This window comes from Anoplopoma fimbria, chromosome 11 (genome assembly GCF_027596085.1).
Source record: "Anoplopoma fimbria isolate UVic2021 breed Golden Eagle Sablefish chromosome 11, Afim_UVic_2022, whole genome shotgun sequence".
Taxonomy (NCBI): Eukaryota; Metazoa; Chordata; class Actinopteri; order Perciformes; family Anoplopomatidae; genus Anoplopoma; species Anoplopoma fimbria.
This window is the reverse complement of record NC_072459.1, coordinates 17,337,682-17,356,255: the sequence shown is the minus strand read 5'-3', so window position 1 is coordinate 17,356,255 and position 18,574 is coordinate 17,337,682. Positions and strand designations below refer to the sequence as shown.

Genomic DNA, 18,574 nt, shown 5'->3' with positions numbered 1-18,574 from the left:
AAAGACACATGGCTGTTGAATTTTGTGTCATTGAATGTTGTGTTTCCACTGTGAGTACTACCAACTTAATCCATTAATCATACTTTGGGGGGGGTGTTATCAAAAACTCAAAGCACTTTAACACTACATGTCATCATTCCCCAATTCACACCCATACATACACTTGATGACAGGGGATACCATGCAGGGTGCCACCTGAAACAGCACTATCTAACCATTCATACCCATCCACATATCGCTGGCACAGCCTTCGGGAGTATTTTGGGGTTAAGTGTCTTGCCCAAGGACACATTGACATGGACTACAGGAGCCGGGGATCGACTGCCGATCTTCTGATTGGAACGACCCGCTCTACTTTCTGAGCCACAGTCGCCCTATGACTTTATAGAAATAGAGGTGTTGGGTGTTAACGATCTTTCTATTGTTATGGGGTTTCAGTGTGCATGGGGAACTGGAATCTGAAAATGCAAGTGTTGGAAAAGAATCGATGTGTGCGCACAATAAACATCTGTACGTCTTTACAAGTACGTAAACTTGTATTTATAAAAGACAGATGTGTGTTGAGCACTTCACGCTGACTTCAGACCAGAAGTACACTCAGTTTTCTAGAGAGAGCTGCGAATGAAATGATGAGGTGAGCATGAAAAATAAGGTGAAAGATAGTAAAAGGCATTTTTTTTTAGGTTATTTAGTCTGTCAGTTTCACTGGTTACAGTTGTTTTTTAAGCAGTCTGCACAGTGTTCTGTAAAATATTATTTTGAGGCACATTTATAAACTTAATTTTAAATAAATTAAAATTAGGGTATAATGAAATTGCACAAATAACATAATTTTTATTACATTTGAGATATTATTTCCAAATGATTGATCTTTTCATTTTATCCTTTTTAATGTGAACCATTTTATAAAATATTTGGGAATACAAGCTCTATGGATTAATTACTAACCATCCTGATGTTTAATTATTTTGGTTGAGAACTTTGCAGATGCCGTTTATACATCTAGCTGTTAGAGTGGAAATTACTTGCATTGATGAAAATGGAACATACCTGATGAGCCAGTAGTCTTAAATGTGGTTATTCTAACGCATCGGTCCACACGCTCTTTTTAAAGGGAAAGTCCAAAGGAAGATTTCTCCTGCCTGTTTAGCGACTTATTCCGCAGGTATAGCAGGTTTGATTGGTGGGAATTATTTCTTTTATATTCTTTTTTTCTCTTTCTCTTTTTCTTTTACTCTCCTCTCTTTTCTGTAGGTGGTTTGGAACTTCAAAGTTTTCTTGCTTTTGAGTCTTGAAACTGTTGGACCCTGTAATAGAGACCCTTTGTAATTTACAGATCAGTAGCGAGGGATGATGGATGACAATCAAACATGAAGCAATTGATGTATTCTCCTATGTTCCTGAAAATGATTTTAAGCAGAATCAACAGCAAAAGGCAGCATAACAGAGCCATAGTGAATCCGCCCACACTGAAAAACTGCGGGTTCCTCACTTCACATACATTGTGTAGCTTGTTGTTTACCTTACTGCGGTTGCAAAGAGGTGTCATTTGTGTTTTACCGATGTTTTTCTCACAAGTTACTGATCCGGTACTTCTGAATCTTTGAATGACTTTCCACCTTTACGGATGCTAGGCTACCTCAACTTTTCTCAGAATTATAAGATCTTTTTTTGGTATGCCCGATAAGATAAGTTGTATAATTTTTGTCAAGCATCACATGGGGTAAGACAAAAATAATATAGCTCTAACTATTTGTGTACTTGTGTTTTAAAAAAAAAATCCACCAATTTTTCTCTTCTTGAACATCTGCAAGGTTTAATCTTATAATATTTATTAAACCTCTGGACACCCGGAGCCTTCACACATGAAGCATGCAAAGAGTGGAGGACATGTGTGCACAGTTCCACAATGATTGAGATCTATATCACTTATAAATATGATGAAAGTAATGCGCATTTAAATTTCTGCCTTTGGGTCTAGAAAAAGTTCGTGAATTTGGGAATTTACAGTGTTTTTTGCATCTTGCCACTAGTCTTAGTGGGTTTTCTTCCCTCTTTGTCAATCTTCAGGCCAGTGTGTCCTTGAAGCGGCTGAGAGTGTTTCTTTCACACGAGGAGCTGCAGGAAGACAGCGTCGAGCACAGAGCAGTAGCCGGCTGTAAGTTTTTATCAACTGCTTTTCTGTCTACTGCTTCGTCTGTTGTGTCCTCCCTCTTCCCCCAGAATTGTACATTTCCACATGTTATGGAGATCCTTTTCCTGTGTATGTATATTGAGGCATCTCACACACAGTTTAGCTCATAGCTCTTCTCTCTTCCTCCAAGCCTCACACAGTATCTCAATAGTGGATGGAGTTTTCAGCTGGTCAAGAGCTGAATCGCCTACACTCAAGAGGTATGTTTCATCATTCCTCAGGATGCTACAGCGCATTCACATTAAAAAAAAAACGACAATAAAAATGTAATGTTCAAAATACAAGCTTGCGCACACTACTTCATTTAAAGGATTCACAAGGTGCACAATTTGTTTGTGTCCATTTTAAAACATTACTCTCATGCCTATTGTTACGAAGAAAGAGTTGCTGTTCCTCTTGTCCATACTAACATCCCTTCCTAAACAAAGTTCAATGCACGAAACATGGGGGGAAAAGTTAAAAGTAATTTTGAAAGCACATCAATTATTTCAATTTTTGTTTTATTAGCCTATTGTTAACATTTTATTCTAAAAAAGGCTATATATCAGGATTTATTGGGAGTAACCAAGCAATTCTATGTAAAGTCAGACAACACCCCCATGTAGCCCGACTGGAATGATCCTTTTGTTTCATCACTGCATTGATCCACCACTCTGATGATTCCGCTCTAAGATTGGCAGTCTAACCAGGTAGATGGTCGATTATTAGAGGTCACACCTGCAATACATGTTACTTTATAAGAATGTAATTGTATCTTGATTAAGAAATGATCCTGATTATTTCTTAAATGGAAGTTAATTTAATGTAATCTCCCTGTCTGCCTGCAGGCTGAATGTGTTTATCCCAGAAGGCTCTTTGGTGGCTGTGGTGGGTCACGTGGGTTCCGGAAAGTCCTCACTGCTGTCTGCCCTGCTTGGAGAGATGGACAAACTAGAAGGAACTGTGGCTGTCAAGGTGGCTGTTCTGGCTCACTCACACAAACACACTCGCAGCAGCAGTGCTCACTGAAACCTCTCTGTCTTCTGCTTTTCCAACACGGAGTAAAATCAATTAGAGCAACACATGCTCTGGATGACTGTTGTTCCATTACAGTTCTTCTTCATAAAGTGCTCTGCATCTCAGAGGCAAATTCAATAAGGCAAGACAATTTACACACACATCAACATGCAGACACTATCCAGTGGTAATTTAATTCCCTTTAACTCGGAAATGGGAATTAGGAGCTGGGAATGACTGAAACTTAATGGGCCGTGCTCCAGCCAGTTTCACTATTATTAGTAATACCAGTTTATAACTACACAATAAGGCGGTAATTCTCAAATGCAAACACCGTGGCAACATTTTCACAGATAGGAGTTATATGTATGACTGATTTATTGAGACACAAGTAAGACAGAAGTGCTAATAAACGGCATATTACTCAAGCGTCAATAGCCAACATAAATACTGATAAACACAAAAAATAAATGACTAACGGACACATTACATATTTTCCATATCCACAGTCCTTTATTAATGTTATGTTAACGCTTGCTCACCTCTGTAAATGTGTGCTGTCCTTCCTGTTTCCATAGTTGGCACCCAATTTTTTTGTTGCTGCTTCTAGTCTGTTAGTCAAAGTGGATTTGTAGAGGAATTTAGTCCATAAATCTCTCACTGTCCTATATCCAAAAAACGGTAACTTATGTACTACATTTTGATATGTTTTGTCTCGTTCTACAATATTTTTTTGTTGAAACTAACGCTGTTCCTAACTTGACATCGGACAAGAAGTTAATTTTGTAGCTTGACCAACTCACAGGATTTAAGTGGTGGTGGAAGGGGATGTGAGAGAAACAAACTGTATGTAATGACATCATACTCCTTTTCCATTAATGTTGGTGTCTAGGATAATTTCTGTCCATAAGCTGTTCACAATATTGCACACCCATGGGGTGTTGGGACATTACAACAGAGGGGTTCATCCTCTGGGGAGCAGGATTGTGCTCTGTCTGATCGCTCATCATTCAATTTAATTAAATTTATTTAGTATAGCCTAAAATCACAAATTTGCCTCAGAGGGCTATACAATCTGAACTCATACGACAGCTGTTGTATGTCTCCCTGCAGGGTTCGGTGGCCTACGTTCCCCAGCAGGCCTGGATACAGAATGCCACACTGAGAGACAACATCATGTTTGGTCAGGAGAGGAGAGAGGCCTGGTATCAGCGTGTGGTGGAGGCGTGTGCCCTTCAGCCTGACTTTGAAATCCTTCCAGCTGGAGACGAGACAGAGATAGGAGAGAAGGTATCAACTCATATGCCCAAAGTCCGTTCATCTGCAGAGTGGTACAAATTTATGGTATCCATCAAAGTTGTCTGCAAACCCTTACTTGAATCAAGCGGGGGCTACTCTGCCTGAGTGAGCGGCGGGTGATGGCTACCTCAGTGAAGTGCTGTAGCTTGCTTGCTTCTGATGTCAACACAGACAGCGTATTTATTGCTGTGCTGCTGTGGCCCTGCTTCTGCCAGCCCTTTCTACATTGAGTTTGCTTCTCAATGGCCATCAGTAATATAATATTTCATTATAAGCCATTTATGTATTTTAGAAAGAAAAAGTTTAAGAAGCATGTACTCATTTGTAAATAAGAAGCCATGCAAGACACTACATTTTCAAATAAAAGCCTTGTGTTACCAAATGATGGGATTCTGTTTACAGAAAGATGCTAGAGGGCTTTTATTTTGAAATAGCAGTAGGAAGTGTTTCGTTAAAAATAAATATTAGCTTTTTTTATGTCTGTGACATATTCTACAGATGTCATGGACGTATTCTAAAGATAAAGACATCGAAACAGTAATACCAGTGTTGCTGGTATATCAAAATACTGCCAAAAGATCAATTTTACTGTGTATTCTTGCTGTGAATGGCGTGTGTCACACAAAATCTCAAAACCCTAGCCACGCCTGGAAGCTGAATAAAAAGCAAGAGGTTTCCCGGTGAACGGACTTCAGAGACAATTTTATGAAAAGCTGATTCCCTACAGTTTTAAAACGTACATAGACATCAAACAAGGCAGAACAGTCATTAAATGATAAAGTACCCTTGTGTGGTTCAAACTCTGGCTCTATCTCTGTGCGTCTGTCTTCTGTGTAGGGTGTGAATCTGTCTGGAGGTCAGAAGCAGAGGGTGAGCCTGGCCAGGGCTGTGTACTGTGACCGTGCTGTCTACCTGTTGGATGACCCGCTGTCTGCTGTCGACGCTCACGTAGGAAAACATATCTTTGAACAAGTCGTTGGCCCACAGGGACTGCTGAAGGACAAGGTGTGTGTGTGTGTTCTCAGGCTTAACCAACATGTTTTCTATTTACTTGTTGCAAATTATTCATACTGATGTTGTTATTATAGACAGGTGTAGTAAGAACATAGACGGATGAAACGACACAAAGTGTGAAAAGCTCTGCCAAATGCACAACTACAAGAAGTACAGAGAAGCCTTAAGTAAATATAGATATGTGCAAAATGACAGCTATTGAATAACACAATTTATATAAAACTCCTATTGTCATCCAACATTACAGAAAATCATTGATGTATTGCGACTGCTAAAACTTTGTTTGTAGGGTTTCAGGTTTGAGGGAAAGGAAAAGTACCTACCTGTCATTTGCTGTAATCTGTACTAGTCATTCATTACAAACATCATTCTACATACAGTAACCTGTACTAATACTAGTAATTTATTACAAACATCATTCTACATACAGTTACCTGTACTAATACTAGTCATTTATTTAAATATCATCATTCATACAGTAACCTGTAGAGTACTGGTGATTCATTTCAATCATCAACCAGATTATGATGGTGTTCCCGGTGCTGTTATACAGTAGGGCTGCAACAAACGACTATTTTGAAAGTCTTTTTTAGCTATGAGCTTTTAAATTGAACTAGAGGTTGTTTAAGACATGTGCTGATTTACAATAAAGATGACTACTTCAATCAAAAACATGTATTTTAATGAACCTTTTTTGCTGATGCAACAAAGTGTTCAGCTGAAATCAAGTCCTGTCGTAGACCAAACAGGTTACTATACTATATCCATTATATGTATAACTATAATGGAATAATTAAGACCGTTGTCACTAATTTGGTCATTGTTTTTTTTGGGGTATGTTGATATTTTGTTGCACCCCTATTATAAAGCGGCAATTCTATGAGTACTACCATCCTGTTTTCTTTGCTTTCTTTGGCTCTAGCAAGCTACAATACCGGCAAAGCATTTCATAGGCTTTTTGCTAAGCGTGAGCCGTGAGCTAGCCACAGCCTACTACAGTTAGCTGAAGGCTAAAGTATTTTCAATATTTCTCTCTATCGCTGTATTTGTTTTCTTTGATAATTCAATCTTTCTTAGTAGTGTAGGCAGTTCTTACCAATGCAGGAATAGCAGCTTTTCCTGCAGGATATTCCTCTGTTGAATCAGGTTTTATGACATGCAGGTGAATTAGAATCTGTATAAGAGCCAATAGGAATGCTCTTTTTCTGAATTGACCTGTGTTTGGCCAAAGTCTCCCTCCACAGGCTAGTTTTTCTAAAGCCTGAAAACAGTACAATATGCTGAAAGGCTATTATGTTTTTTTTTTTACAACATCTGCAACAATAAACCACCTACCCCAGCTTTAAAGGACTCTGATAAGGATCAAGGACAAAATAAATGGATTGGGACAGATTATGTCAGTCTGGTTGAGAATTTAGTTTTTTTTTAAATTCTGTGTATGGTAATACTTTACAGTAGTTTTAAAGGCTTATAAATTATTCTGATAGTGAGCAGTGAAGATCTACTAAATTAGGTATCACCTAAAAAAAAAATCATATTTGTGTGGATGTGTACAGACCCGTGTGCTGGTGACCCATGGACTGAGCTACCTGCCTCAGACCGACCTGATCCTGGTCATGGTGGAGGGAGAGATCACAGAGATGGGCTCCTACCAGCATCTCATGGCCACAGAGGGAGCCTTCGCTGAGTTTCAGCGGACATACGCTGCCGTGGACCACACCGACAACGACGGTGAGACATTGCGCACACTGCACTTTACTAAAGTTATTAGTTGCAATGCCGGGAGTGAGGAAATCTGCTTAAACGTAAGCAGTGTTTTGGAGTGTTCTGGATCTTAGTAGGTGTTTGCTGCAGTGGATGCAAGTACAGGTTTATGGATCAATCCTTTTATTCACAACAAAATGTTTTTCTAAAAATTACATTTAGAAACTGTGCCAAAGAGTGGAACCAAAGCAACAGAGAACAGCAGCACTCCTGCTCTTGTTGGGTGAGTAAAAGTGGACAACAATGGCGCACGATGGCACAAAGAAAAAATACACACACAACACCTGTTAGTGGGAGAAAAAGTCATTGTTCAATTGGCTCTGCACATGGGATTCTTGAACAAAAATATTACAGAATTGTATTTTTATCCTGATCTTCTCTGACTTTTTTGTATTCCAAATGTTTACGTCACAAACTTGTGGTAAATAAGTCGTTTCAGTTAAGAGGTTAATGTTCTTGAGATTTGTCCATTAGCATAGTCAATGCCCCTAAATTTGATATGAGGCTGCCTGTTCAGGTTGTAGGAAAAAGTTAATTATCGAAAATGTAAAAAAAAAAAAAGAAAGCTTTCGCACATAATGTTAGACGAGGGAATTTCAAATCCTACACTTACACTGTCAGGTGTTAGAACAGTGAATATTTGACATAGATCTGTATAAAGACCCTGAGGCAGCTGTCGTGAATTTTCCAGTTAAAAATTCTCAACGAAAATTAGAGAAAAAGTAAGAGAAAATTATTTAAATGCTACAAATTCTCTTCAATCACCCATAAGTGGGCATCATTTTCACCAGACATGAACTTACATTTTTATTTCAGCATGATATATACTAGGTGTTCATCTTGTTGAAGCTCCTGTATATAATATAATGTGTTTCTTTGTATTGCTACATGTGTAAGCAGCAGTCCTGGTGTCAGCAGTGTGTCCAAACTTGGCCAGACGGGTGAGGAGGACAAGGTGCTGAGCAAAAAAGCCAAGCAACCCGAGGTGGGCAAGCTGACGGAGGCTGACAAGGCCAGCACTGGACGGGTTGGTAGAAGCATGACATGCTCAACAGCATCAGAACAAAGAATTCCTCATCATCATATGTCAGTGCAGTAGGGAATGGTCCCAACCACAGCCTGACCTGGTCTGCTCTCCCTCCCCAGGTCAAGCTCTCTGTGTTCGGGTCTTATCTGAGAGCCATTGGGGTGCTTCTGTCCTGCATCAGTCTGCTGCTGTTTCTCGCCCACCACCTGGTCTCCCTGTTCTCCAACTACTGGCTGAGCCTGTGGACCGATGACCCCGTGGTTAATGGCACTCAACCCAACAGACAGATGAGGCTCGGGGTGTACGGTGCTCTCGGTCTGTCCCAGGGTGAGGAGGGGTGAGGTTAGGGAGATGCAGTTAAACAATATAGAAACAACACAAGAACAAAACAATCTTAGAAGCTTAAAGAAATAGAAGAACATAAACGTTATGTTGGTGGTTTCTTTTTTGTTCACACCTGCACTGGACATATACACAGCCACTCTAACAAGATACTGAATCAGGGAGGAACATCTTTAAAATGATATTTTACCAAAGTTATTAAATTAAATAAAGACTTGACGTTGGCACCAATGACATTTGACTACATTTTGACCTATGACCTGACTTTAATGACTTGATATCCTCCTCAAACCGAATGATTAAATATGGTGTTTTAAAAAGTGGGGAGAGCTGACAACAGATACTTTGAATGAGCAAGTCACAGTGCACAAGCAAGAGGAGAAGTATGATTGCCAGTGCAGTCCAGAAGACAAGAAAAATTACAACTTAGCGACAAAATCTAGGATTTGTTCTTGACTTGGATCTGAAAGCGCATCTCATTTGGTGCCAGCTCAGGTGACGCAGCAATTCAAGTGAAACTTGTGTAACTCTTTTCTTTTTGCAGCGGGGAATGTTTCAGACCACAGTACGCTGATGTGTGTTTGAAATTCTTACAGTATTTAAAAAAACAACTGTATGCACTTTTTGTAGGTGTGGCAGTCTTTGGTTACTCCCTCTCCACGTCCATCGGAGGCATCCTGGCGTCCCGCTGCCTCCACCAGTCCATGCTGTATGACGTCCTGCGCTCACCTATGTCCTTCTTCGAGCGGACCCCCAGCGGCAACCTGGTCAACCGCTTTGCCAAGGAAATAGACACCATTGACTCAGTGATCCCCAGCATTATTAAAATGTTCATGGGCTCCATGTTTAACGTGATGGGTTCTTGCGTTATCATCTTGATAGCCACACCCCTGGTAGCAATCATCATTCCTGTTCTCGGTCTGCTCTACTTTTTTGTGCAGGTTAGTTGGAAATTTTCAGATGGCAAAACAACACATTTTTCCTTTACCCTTCATACATTCTCAATACATTTTGGTGCCCAAAATATAGGGTACTATTTTTAAAAAGGTTTATGCTCCTACACTCTTCATCAGAAAGATTGTGTCACTGTCCCACTAGTCCTGGCTGCACTGTATTTCATTCCGACTGGTTACTTGAACTTTTCCTCTGTCCAGAGGTTTTATGTGGCGTCTTCTCGCCAGCTGAAGCGTCTGGAGTCAGTCAGCCGCTCGCCCATCTACACCCACTTCAACGAAACACTGCTGGGCACCTCTGTCATCCGAGCCTTTGGTGAACAGGAGCGCTTTATTTGTGAGAGTGACCAGCGCGTGGACCACAACCAGAAGGCTTACTACCCCAGCATCGTAGCAAACAGGTTAAGGCCACAGTTACTACATGCTGCGGCAGTATGCATTGTCTTTAACTCAGGAAAAAAACCAAAAAAGAAGAGATTAAGAATTATTTTAGTTTTTTCTAGTTGCATGTTCCACTTTGTTCCTACAACGGTCTTCTGTCCTTATTGTGTCAATGAATCTGTGTTTGTGCAGGTGGCTAGCTGTTCGCCTGGAGTTTGTAGGAAACTGTATCGTGTCATTTGCTGCTTTGTTTGCCGTCATAGCCAGAGAGAGCCTCAGTCCAGGCATCATGGGCCTGTCTATCTCCTATGCCCTCCAGGTAAACACTCATACTCACACCTGACCAGGTCCAATCTTTTTCATGGCCACAGAGAAGTGACAGGTTTTTACATGTATATTATTATATCATTCAGTATATGCATCACGATTTGTGTCTGCATCGTTCCTGACCTTTTAACCAGATCAGCACCCTCATGGGGGTCCACTTCTTCATAATCACACCCTGAGCAAACTGTCTGCGACTTTCAGCCAAGGAGATTAGACTAACTGCTCTTTCACTAACGAAGTTAATTTACTAAAAACATTTTAGTATTGCCATTAACAATTAAACACTCCAGTAAAACTATTCAGGCAGGTCTGTTGATTATCCAGAGCAGGAGGCATTTCTACAAAGACACAGCTTTTTATGGAAGCGTAATGCATTCACTTGAGAAAAAAGATCTGCACTGTTTCTCTGAATTTTAGAGATTATCATCTCAGAATTGGATTAAACTAAAATTCCATTTAGTTTGTGTCCAAGGTTTTTTTTGGGGTTTTTTTATGCTGCAATCTGTCTGCAATCTAAATGACTTTCACCTCTATGTATTTGGTTGGATATGCAGAGATGTGAGACAGACATCTCTTACCTGTCCACTGTCCTGTTCCTCTGTCCCATGTGCAGCTGACTGCTTCTCTGACCTGGCTGGTGAGGATGTCCTCTGATGTGGAAACCAACATAGTGGCTGTGGAGAGAGTGAAAGAATACAGTGACACAGAGAAAGAGGTACAAAGACAAAGAAAAAAATCCTAGGTTACATTTTTTTTTTTGTGGTTTGGAAGGAGGATTGTGATCAGCATTTAGGATTAAAAGTACAGGAAACTGGATTTAGAATTATTTTTTTTCGAAAACTCTATGTAGGTATGTACATGATGTACGGTGCAAAGCATTTTAAGTTACACAAAACGTCAAATAGAGTGAAATTAGTCTCAAAATCGTCACACCTGTGAATAACATGATCTGGAAACGAAAAATACCATTAACAAATGTGTAAAAGGATTTGTGTGTAATTTTGGGTGCTCGCAAATCAATCTAAAGACTAAAAAAAAAAAATGTATGTACAAAATTCTAACTTCAGCTTCACAGATCTGATCATGTTCGCCTTTAGAAAATGTGAAAAAGTATTTGTGACATCCTTTTTTGTTTATCTACAGATTGTTTAATGTTTCCGCACTGATCAGGTTACATTTGCGTGGGGAATTTTGAGACTATTTCAACGTCTCCAGCTCCACTCAGATCCAGAATTGCATGCTGTGTTTAAGCGCTGGTGGAAAACTGGGACATCTGGGCTTTCAACAAAATCGTGCTTAATTTCAAAGTGGAAAAAGTTTTTAACTTGTTGCCCTTTGATTAGAACACATATATATGCAATCGGTAGATTCTATAGAGTAGAGTGAGTGGAGCTCGAGACCGAAAATAGGCTCAAAACTCCCCATGTGATATACATCAATACACCAGCCTATTAATAATCTGAATATCAAAACACCTGATATTTGGGTTATTGAGACTATGGTGCAGTGATACTCATGGGGGGTATTTTCTCATGCTGATTGATTCAATATAATCACTTAGAGATTCTGGTTTGGACTGTGGGCTGATTTTCTTTTAGTTGGACCACTGGTTAAGTGCCATTGTAGCTGTTCTCTGTAGAGTTATATGGTATTCCATCAATTTCTATTTTGAAATGGTGGTGTGTGTAAACTTTGGAAAAACTTCAAGATGTTTGCTTTTCCCAGTGTTGGAATCTAAGTTACCCACTTAAAGATACTAGATTTAACTACCAAACTGTGTAGAAAGTAGTGAAACTTTGCTTCACCTTGATCAGCTGAAACATAGGGTTAGGGTGAATTTTAAGAATATATAATAATATAAGATTGTGAGGGGCTATTCTGATAGCTACTTTTAGATTTGATACTTAAAGTACATTTATCTGATTATACTTTTGCTGAAGTAAGATTTGGGAATTATGCTTATTAAAATGAGTAATCTTCTGACCACCAGGCAGAATGGAGACAGGAACCCTCCAGCCTGCCCACAGGTTGGCCCACTGAAGGCTGCATAGACATCAAAGGCCTTGGCCTGCGCTACCGCCACGATCTGGATCTCGCCATTCGCAACATCACCATCAAAATAAACCGAGGAGAGAAGGTCTGCCTTTAAATCACTATACTGAAGGCAGTGGTCTACTTACACTGGTCTTTTTGATCCTGGCTAAATTGACGAGTCTGTGTGCCTGTTTGTGAGTGTCTATGTGCACCTGTGTTGATGTATGTATGTGTACAGTATTTATGTGGCCCATAACATATCCTGCTTCATCTACACCTAAGGTGGGGATTGTGGGGCGAACTGGAGCAGGAAAATCTTCCCTAACGCTGGCGCTGTTCCGGATCATTGAGGCATCTGAGGGCCACATCTTCATTGATGGGGTGGACATTGCTCAGCTGGGCCTCCATGAGCTTCGTTCAAGAATCACCATCATACCACAGGTCAGTGCAGAGGCGACGCAAAACAACGTGGCGTTAAATGGCTGCTGAATGTTCTGCCAGAGATGGAAATGAATGCTAGCCCCAGTTAAACAGAAAAATACTGTTATCGCTACTAGACACTGAAGCAGTTATTCAGATTTTGGTCGTTATTCCCAAGCTTAAGACACTGCTATGTCCCAATTGAAAAGTGACACTGACATGCATGTGTCCTCATTTCATCCATTCTGATTAGATACAATTAGTAGAACTCACTATGATGCTTTGGTGGGTCTGTAATTCATGTAATTTGGTGAGGAAGTGCAGCTTTAGTCCTTCTGAGGACTTCTTAGCACCCATCTAAAAAAGACCTAGTAATGGGGCTCAGTTTGCCACACATCTCAGAAATACAGATAACAGTTGTTTTCGCTTCTCCTCAGGATCCAGTGCTGTTTTCAGGTTCTCTGAGGATGAACCTGGATCCTTTCAACAGCTACTCTGATGAGGAAGTCTGGAGGGCTCTGGAGTATTCCCATCTAAAGAGCTTTGTTTCCGGCCTGCCAAACAAACTCAGCCATGAGTGTAGTGAAGGAGGAGAAAACCTCAGGTAGAACTGCTTTATATACAATCGATTAAACTGCCAAACACTTTAATTACCTCAACCGCAGAGAGAACCAGGCTTTTCTTTAAATTAGGCTTATATAAGAGACATGAGTATCTATACTGCTTCAATTTTTATTAGCTAACTTAACATTTCCTTTATTCGTTCACACAGTCATCTCATACTCACCACTCTGCTGCCCCACTATCTCTCTTTTTACCACAAACATTGTTTTCACTCACCAATTAATACCAGCTGCTTCAACTTTTTATTTTTACATACAGTGTTAAGCTTCTCTCAGTGACAGTAAACATATCATAGGCAGATATTTCACAATAACACCCTTTTCTTCCTTTTTTACTGGTACACTTGTACTGTGAAACATCTGCAGGAAGTATAGAGTTTCACTGGGGAAGCAGTAAATGCAATTAGAATGCAAAAATTAGAATGCAAAAAGAAAAGCCTTTTCCTAATAAAGGCGCTGGCCATTTTTTTGATGCAGAAAATGGCCATTAGTGCAAGACTGGCTTCACAAACCATCATAAACCCTTCCAGAAAGCCTCGCTTACCCTGAATGCATCATCCATATTTTATGTCTAAAGAAAGCAGTATACAAGTACATAGTAAATATCTCAATCACAGAAGCTGAGTAAAGCTTCACCTGCTCATAAGCATTCATTCAGACACACAGGCATCCTGAAGTAAACACGCTTTAGCAGGTGGAGAGCTGAGTGCTCCACAGGTGTTAAAAGGCATACACAGCCCAAAGATCTACCAGACCCTGATTTGTAAAACTGACCAGCGAGGACTTTGACCAGAGCACATATGACACCCTCAGGAAGGAGCATTGCTCTGTTTTTAGCTTGTTAAAATCTCTGTGTTCTCCCTCCAGTGTTGGTCAGCGGCAGCTGCTGTGCTTGGCCAGAGCTCTGCTGAGGAAGACCAAGATCCTGGTCCTAGATGAGGCCACAGCAGCCGTGGACATGGAGACAGACAACTTGATCCAGTCCACCATCCGTTCTCAGTTTGAGGACTGCACCGTCCTCACAATAGCTCATCGCCTTAACACTATCTTGGACTACACCAGGTAATGTACACCATACAAAAAAAGCCATTACAGAAGGCTTTAATATGTTAATCCCTATCTATTGTTCTTTGTGTGTGTGTGTGTGTGTACTAGTTTATACAGCAAACAGTGGTCATTGTTTCCATTGATCCTTTATCTTAGTAGCATTGCATGGTCATGTCATTGTCTAAAAATTAAGTTATTTATGTTTATGTAAATATAATGATAATGTCTGGAGATGTCACACATTAGTCTGTCATTATAATTAGATAAGGTGTGTGCATGCCTGCATACCAGTATGTTCACACACAGCTGTAAGAGGCATATTTGAGGCTTTATTACTAACAAATGTAGAGGTAGCTATTGTAGAAGTACAAGAATCAGCTGTAGTACAGAATGAATCTCATAGATATTCTGGCTCCCCTAGGATCCTGGTGTTGGACAAGGGAGAGATGGCAGAGTTTGACTCTCCCTCCAACCTCCTGGCACAAAAAGGAGCCTTTTACAGGATGGCCAAGGATGCCGGGCTGGTCTGAAGCTGGAGGTGCCTCTCCTTGTTCAGCTGCTTCTCTGAGCCCCTCCCAGCTCACCTGGCTCCACGGTGTGGAGTTCTGGAGCAAAAGAGTGAGAGGGAGATCAAGAAAGGGGATTGTTACCATTTTAGAGTGTTGGACTACTTAAGCAAGGGTGTTAATGACAACAAAGGGTTTGATTTGAGCTGCTCCACCTCACATTTCAGTTTTACTACCCCTATCCCAAACAAACCTGATTCATCCTGTGAGCCCAGATCATGTCTCCCCCTGTTTCTTCCCGTCCCTTTCATGTTCTTTTACAGCCATTTCTGCCATGAACCGGGGGGGGGACTTACTGAAAATGGCTTTTATTTAGCCAGAGCATGATATCTGTGCTGGAGGAAGAAGGAGAGTTTAAGTCTCTACAGACAGAGTTCCCTGCAGTCAATCTCATAAACGGTCCTCTTCTGGTTGTGGTAACCAGTGCTGAGGTCAGTACAAAGAGGCTGTATTTCCGCAAGTACAAAATCCTATAGTGCCAAAGACTGCCCTCAAACATCTTTATTTTTGAGATGCAGTTTTGAAACATTAGTGCTGATTTGCGAAGTAGGTACATAGACAGCGCATTCAGATGGACTTTTGAATGTTCTTATTGTCTGAAAAAAGAGAGTAGCAGTTAAGATTAAGTGAGAAATTCCTGCCTCACCAATGCTTCGTCCAAATTCCATACTACATCCAAAATGTATACAATATGTACTGTATACTAATCTTTTGTAGTATGCACTTTTTTTACAGTCGGTATTAAAGAAATCAGTTTTATACTAAATGACACAATCTGCGACCTGCACTCAGTTTAACGGACATTTTCTTATTCTAAGGAAAATGGAAAATATCCCCAGGCTTATCTGTAAAGCAGCTGGTTTAGAATTAGTGAGCAGTAGGGAACTCGGACACATCTTATGTTTGTACCTAACAAAGTTGCTAAAAGGATAGCGAGCATTCCAATTGGTTTGCTAAATTGAATATAAGATCATCAGGAGGGATTCTTCTGAGAGGGGAGTGTTTGAGTCTTACTTACAGAGAGTCATCAGGAGGAAGCAGATGTGCCAGTGGATTGGTCAGAAACAGCAGTTACACTGATGATGTCACAAACCCAGGCAGTGGTGGTTTGTAACATCTACACATGAATCACAACAAAACTACGAACGCACAATCTCTGTCGGATAGATTCCACTTGACTGTTACTCTTTTGGTCCAGCACTGACTGTTTATTTATTGTGTGTTTGTGTTCTTTCAGCGACAGCTTTACATCAATGTGTTCATGCAGGCTGTTGATTGTGTTAGAGGCTCTACTCATGTGACAAATGCTTACTATTACATACTTATTTGTATTTTGTTAATAGAAAACCACACTCTGAGTTTTATTTAAGGGGAACTCTAATGAGGTCACAATGTGCTGAATGTACACAAAATGGACATTATACTCTTGTTACGTTCATTTTGATTTTATGTACACATTAAATATATTTAAATTGTTTACAGTTGACATGTCACTTCTCAAACAAATGGATGTATGCCAAAAAGTAAAAAACAACAACATTGTTCTCCAAGTCTGACGTCGGCTCTCACAGCAGGTTTCCAATTGATTTGACAATGTATTTCTTTGTATTGCTGTTATTTGTTTTTGTGAATTACTGTTATGTAATAACAGTATGTATGTTATTATACTGAATATATTAACTTTCATTTTATTAAGGTACTGTGTAAACTGAGCTCTTGAAATGACATGCAAAAAGAAATCCCACAGTTCTAGTGTGCACTGGGAACAGTTTCATGCACATAGATAATTAATGTCCAAAGAAATATTCAAGTTATTTGTCTTAAAAAATCTGCAGAGATTAAATGTGTGTTTCGAAGAAAACGAAATATATTATAACTTGCTTATAATCAGAGGAGACTATATTGTTATCATGGATCTTGGTATAAAAACATCACTGCTTTGCATTGCTGTTATCACAACAACATTATCCTGTGAAGCCATTCATTGCTCTCTGCTTCCATTTTGAATACATGTTGCTAGACATGCATCATTATGTTGCTGGCTTGTGGCCAAGTTAACCTGCACATACCAGAAACCATTCAAGATGCACAAGAACTGTGGTTTAAAGGTCTCACCGGAGAGTTTTTAGTGCACATTGTTAATAATAGGAACTACAATCTTTTTGGCCATATTATTTGCATGTAACTTCAAAAGCTCTTATTTTCCCCAATCCTCTCCTAGAAACTTAGTGTGAACAGAAAGTGTCATGTGTGTGAATGTATGCAAGTTATTTTTTCCCACCAGTGATGAAACACTTCAGCTCCAGATAGATTCCCTGTGTCACTGATGATCAGACTGTTGGTTAGTGTGAGGCTACTGGATAGGACCTCTGTTACCAAGTCATCATTGTGTCTCCACACTTCTAACATCTGTACACACATGGAATTGTGGGACATTTAGGGCCAGGTAAAGGCTTCTCTCTGTTGAAAAGCTGGTAGTAGTAGTTATTTTGATGATGTCTTAAAGCTGTTAAGTTCTGCTTTTGGTGATCATGTACAAATTGGAGGAGACAGGCTTTGGCTGTGTCACAACACAATGTAAAGCATTTTGAGATTAAATAAAGCATATTTGTGTTACATATTTATGATTACAAAGTGAATATTTTAAGTTTTTTTTGATAGCAAACATATAAAGCGGATCTCATCTCTAGAAATCTGACCCAGTTTATTAGTGGACCTAATCCATGACCCAGAGTTCAGACCAGGAAGCAGAAGCAGAGTCGCAGTCTTTCACACTTCTCTGCGCTTCCTTTGGAGCAGTTACCCACCCAGTTACCCACCCAAAACCCTATAGAGACTGTGTCTGCCCCACGGCCACTTCAATTATTTAAAGTCAACAGAAGAGGAGTTATACAAAATAACTTAATAAAAGTTAAGGCAACCGATGCAACAGTGCATCAAAACAGGACAATTAAATGTGGACTCTTAAATATTAGATCTCTGTCATCTAAGGGTGTACTTGTAAATGATTTAATATCAGATAATCATATTGATTTATTTTGTCTTACTGAAACCTGGCTGTGTCATGAAGAGTACGTTAGCCTTAATGAATCAACTCCTCCAAGTTATATTAATACTCATATTCCTCGAGGCACAGGCCGAGGAGGTGGAGTAGCAGCTATCTTTGACTCAAGCCTATTAATAAACCCTAAACCTAAATTAAATTACAACTCATTTGAAAGCCTTGTTCTTAGTCTTTCAAACCCGAGCGGGAAAGCATTAAAGTCAATTTTATTTGTTATAGTGTATCGTGCACCAGGTGCGTATTCTGAATTCCTATCTGAATTCTCAGAGTTTTTATCTAGCTTAGTCCTTAAGACAGATAAAGTTATTATTGTAGGGGATTTTAATATTCATGTGGATGTGTATAATGATAGCCTTAGTACTGCGTTTGGTTCATTACTAGATTCTATTGGCTTCTGTCAGTGTGTACATAAACCGACTCACTGTTTTAACCATACCCTCGACCTTGTTCTGGTTTATGGTATTGAAATAGAAAATGTAATTGTCTCTCAACAGAACTCTCTTTTATCGGACCATTTTCTAAT

General features: G+C 39.8%; 1 protein-coding gene across 1 annotated transcript in view; it reads left to right on the top strand.

The window, feature by feature from the left end:
* Positions 1-17,585, top strand: part of LOC129098545 (multidrug resistance-associated protein 1-like) — a 29,864-nt gene extending 12,279 nt beyond the window's left edge. The window contains 18 exon segments of the mRNA XM_054607569.1: positions 2,071-2,158; positions 2,325-2,394; positions 3,022-3,148; positions 4,304-4,480; positions 5,327-5,494; positions 7,060-7,234; positions 7,430-7,490; positions 8,168-8,294; positions 8,414-8,621; positions 9,267-9,577; positions 9,791-9,990; positions 10,163-10,289; positions 10,911-11,012; positions 12,288-12,434; positions 12,614-12,772; positions 13,189-13,355; positions 14,242-14,436; positions 14,843-17,585. Of these exon segments, the coding sequence (XP_054463544.1) occupies positions 2,071-2,158; positions 2,325-2,394; positions 3,022-3,148; positions 4,304-4,480; positions 5,327-5,494; positions 7,060-7,234; positions 7,430-7,490; positions 8,168-8,294; positions 8,414-8,621; positions 9,267-9,577; positions 9,791-9,990; positions 10,163-10,289; positions 10,911-11,012; positions 12,288-12,434; positions 12,614-12,772; positions 13,189-13,355; positions 14,242-14,436; positions 14,843-14,951 (2,718 nt within the window). The 3' untranslated portion in view covers positions 14,952-17,585.
* Positions 17,586-18,574: the final 989 nt, after the last annotated feature.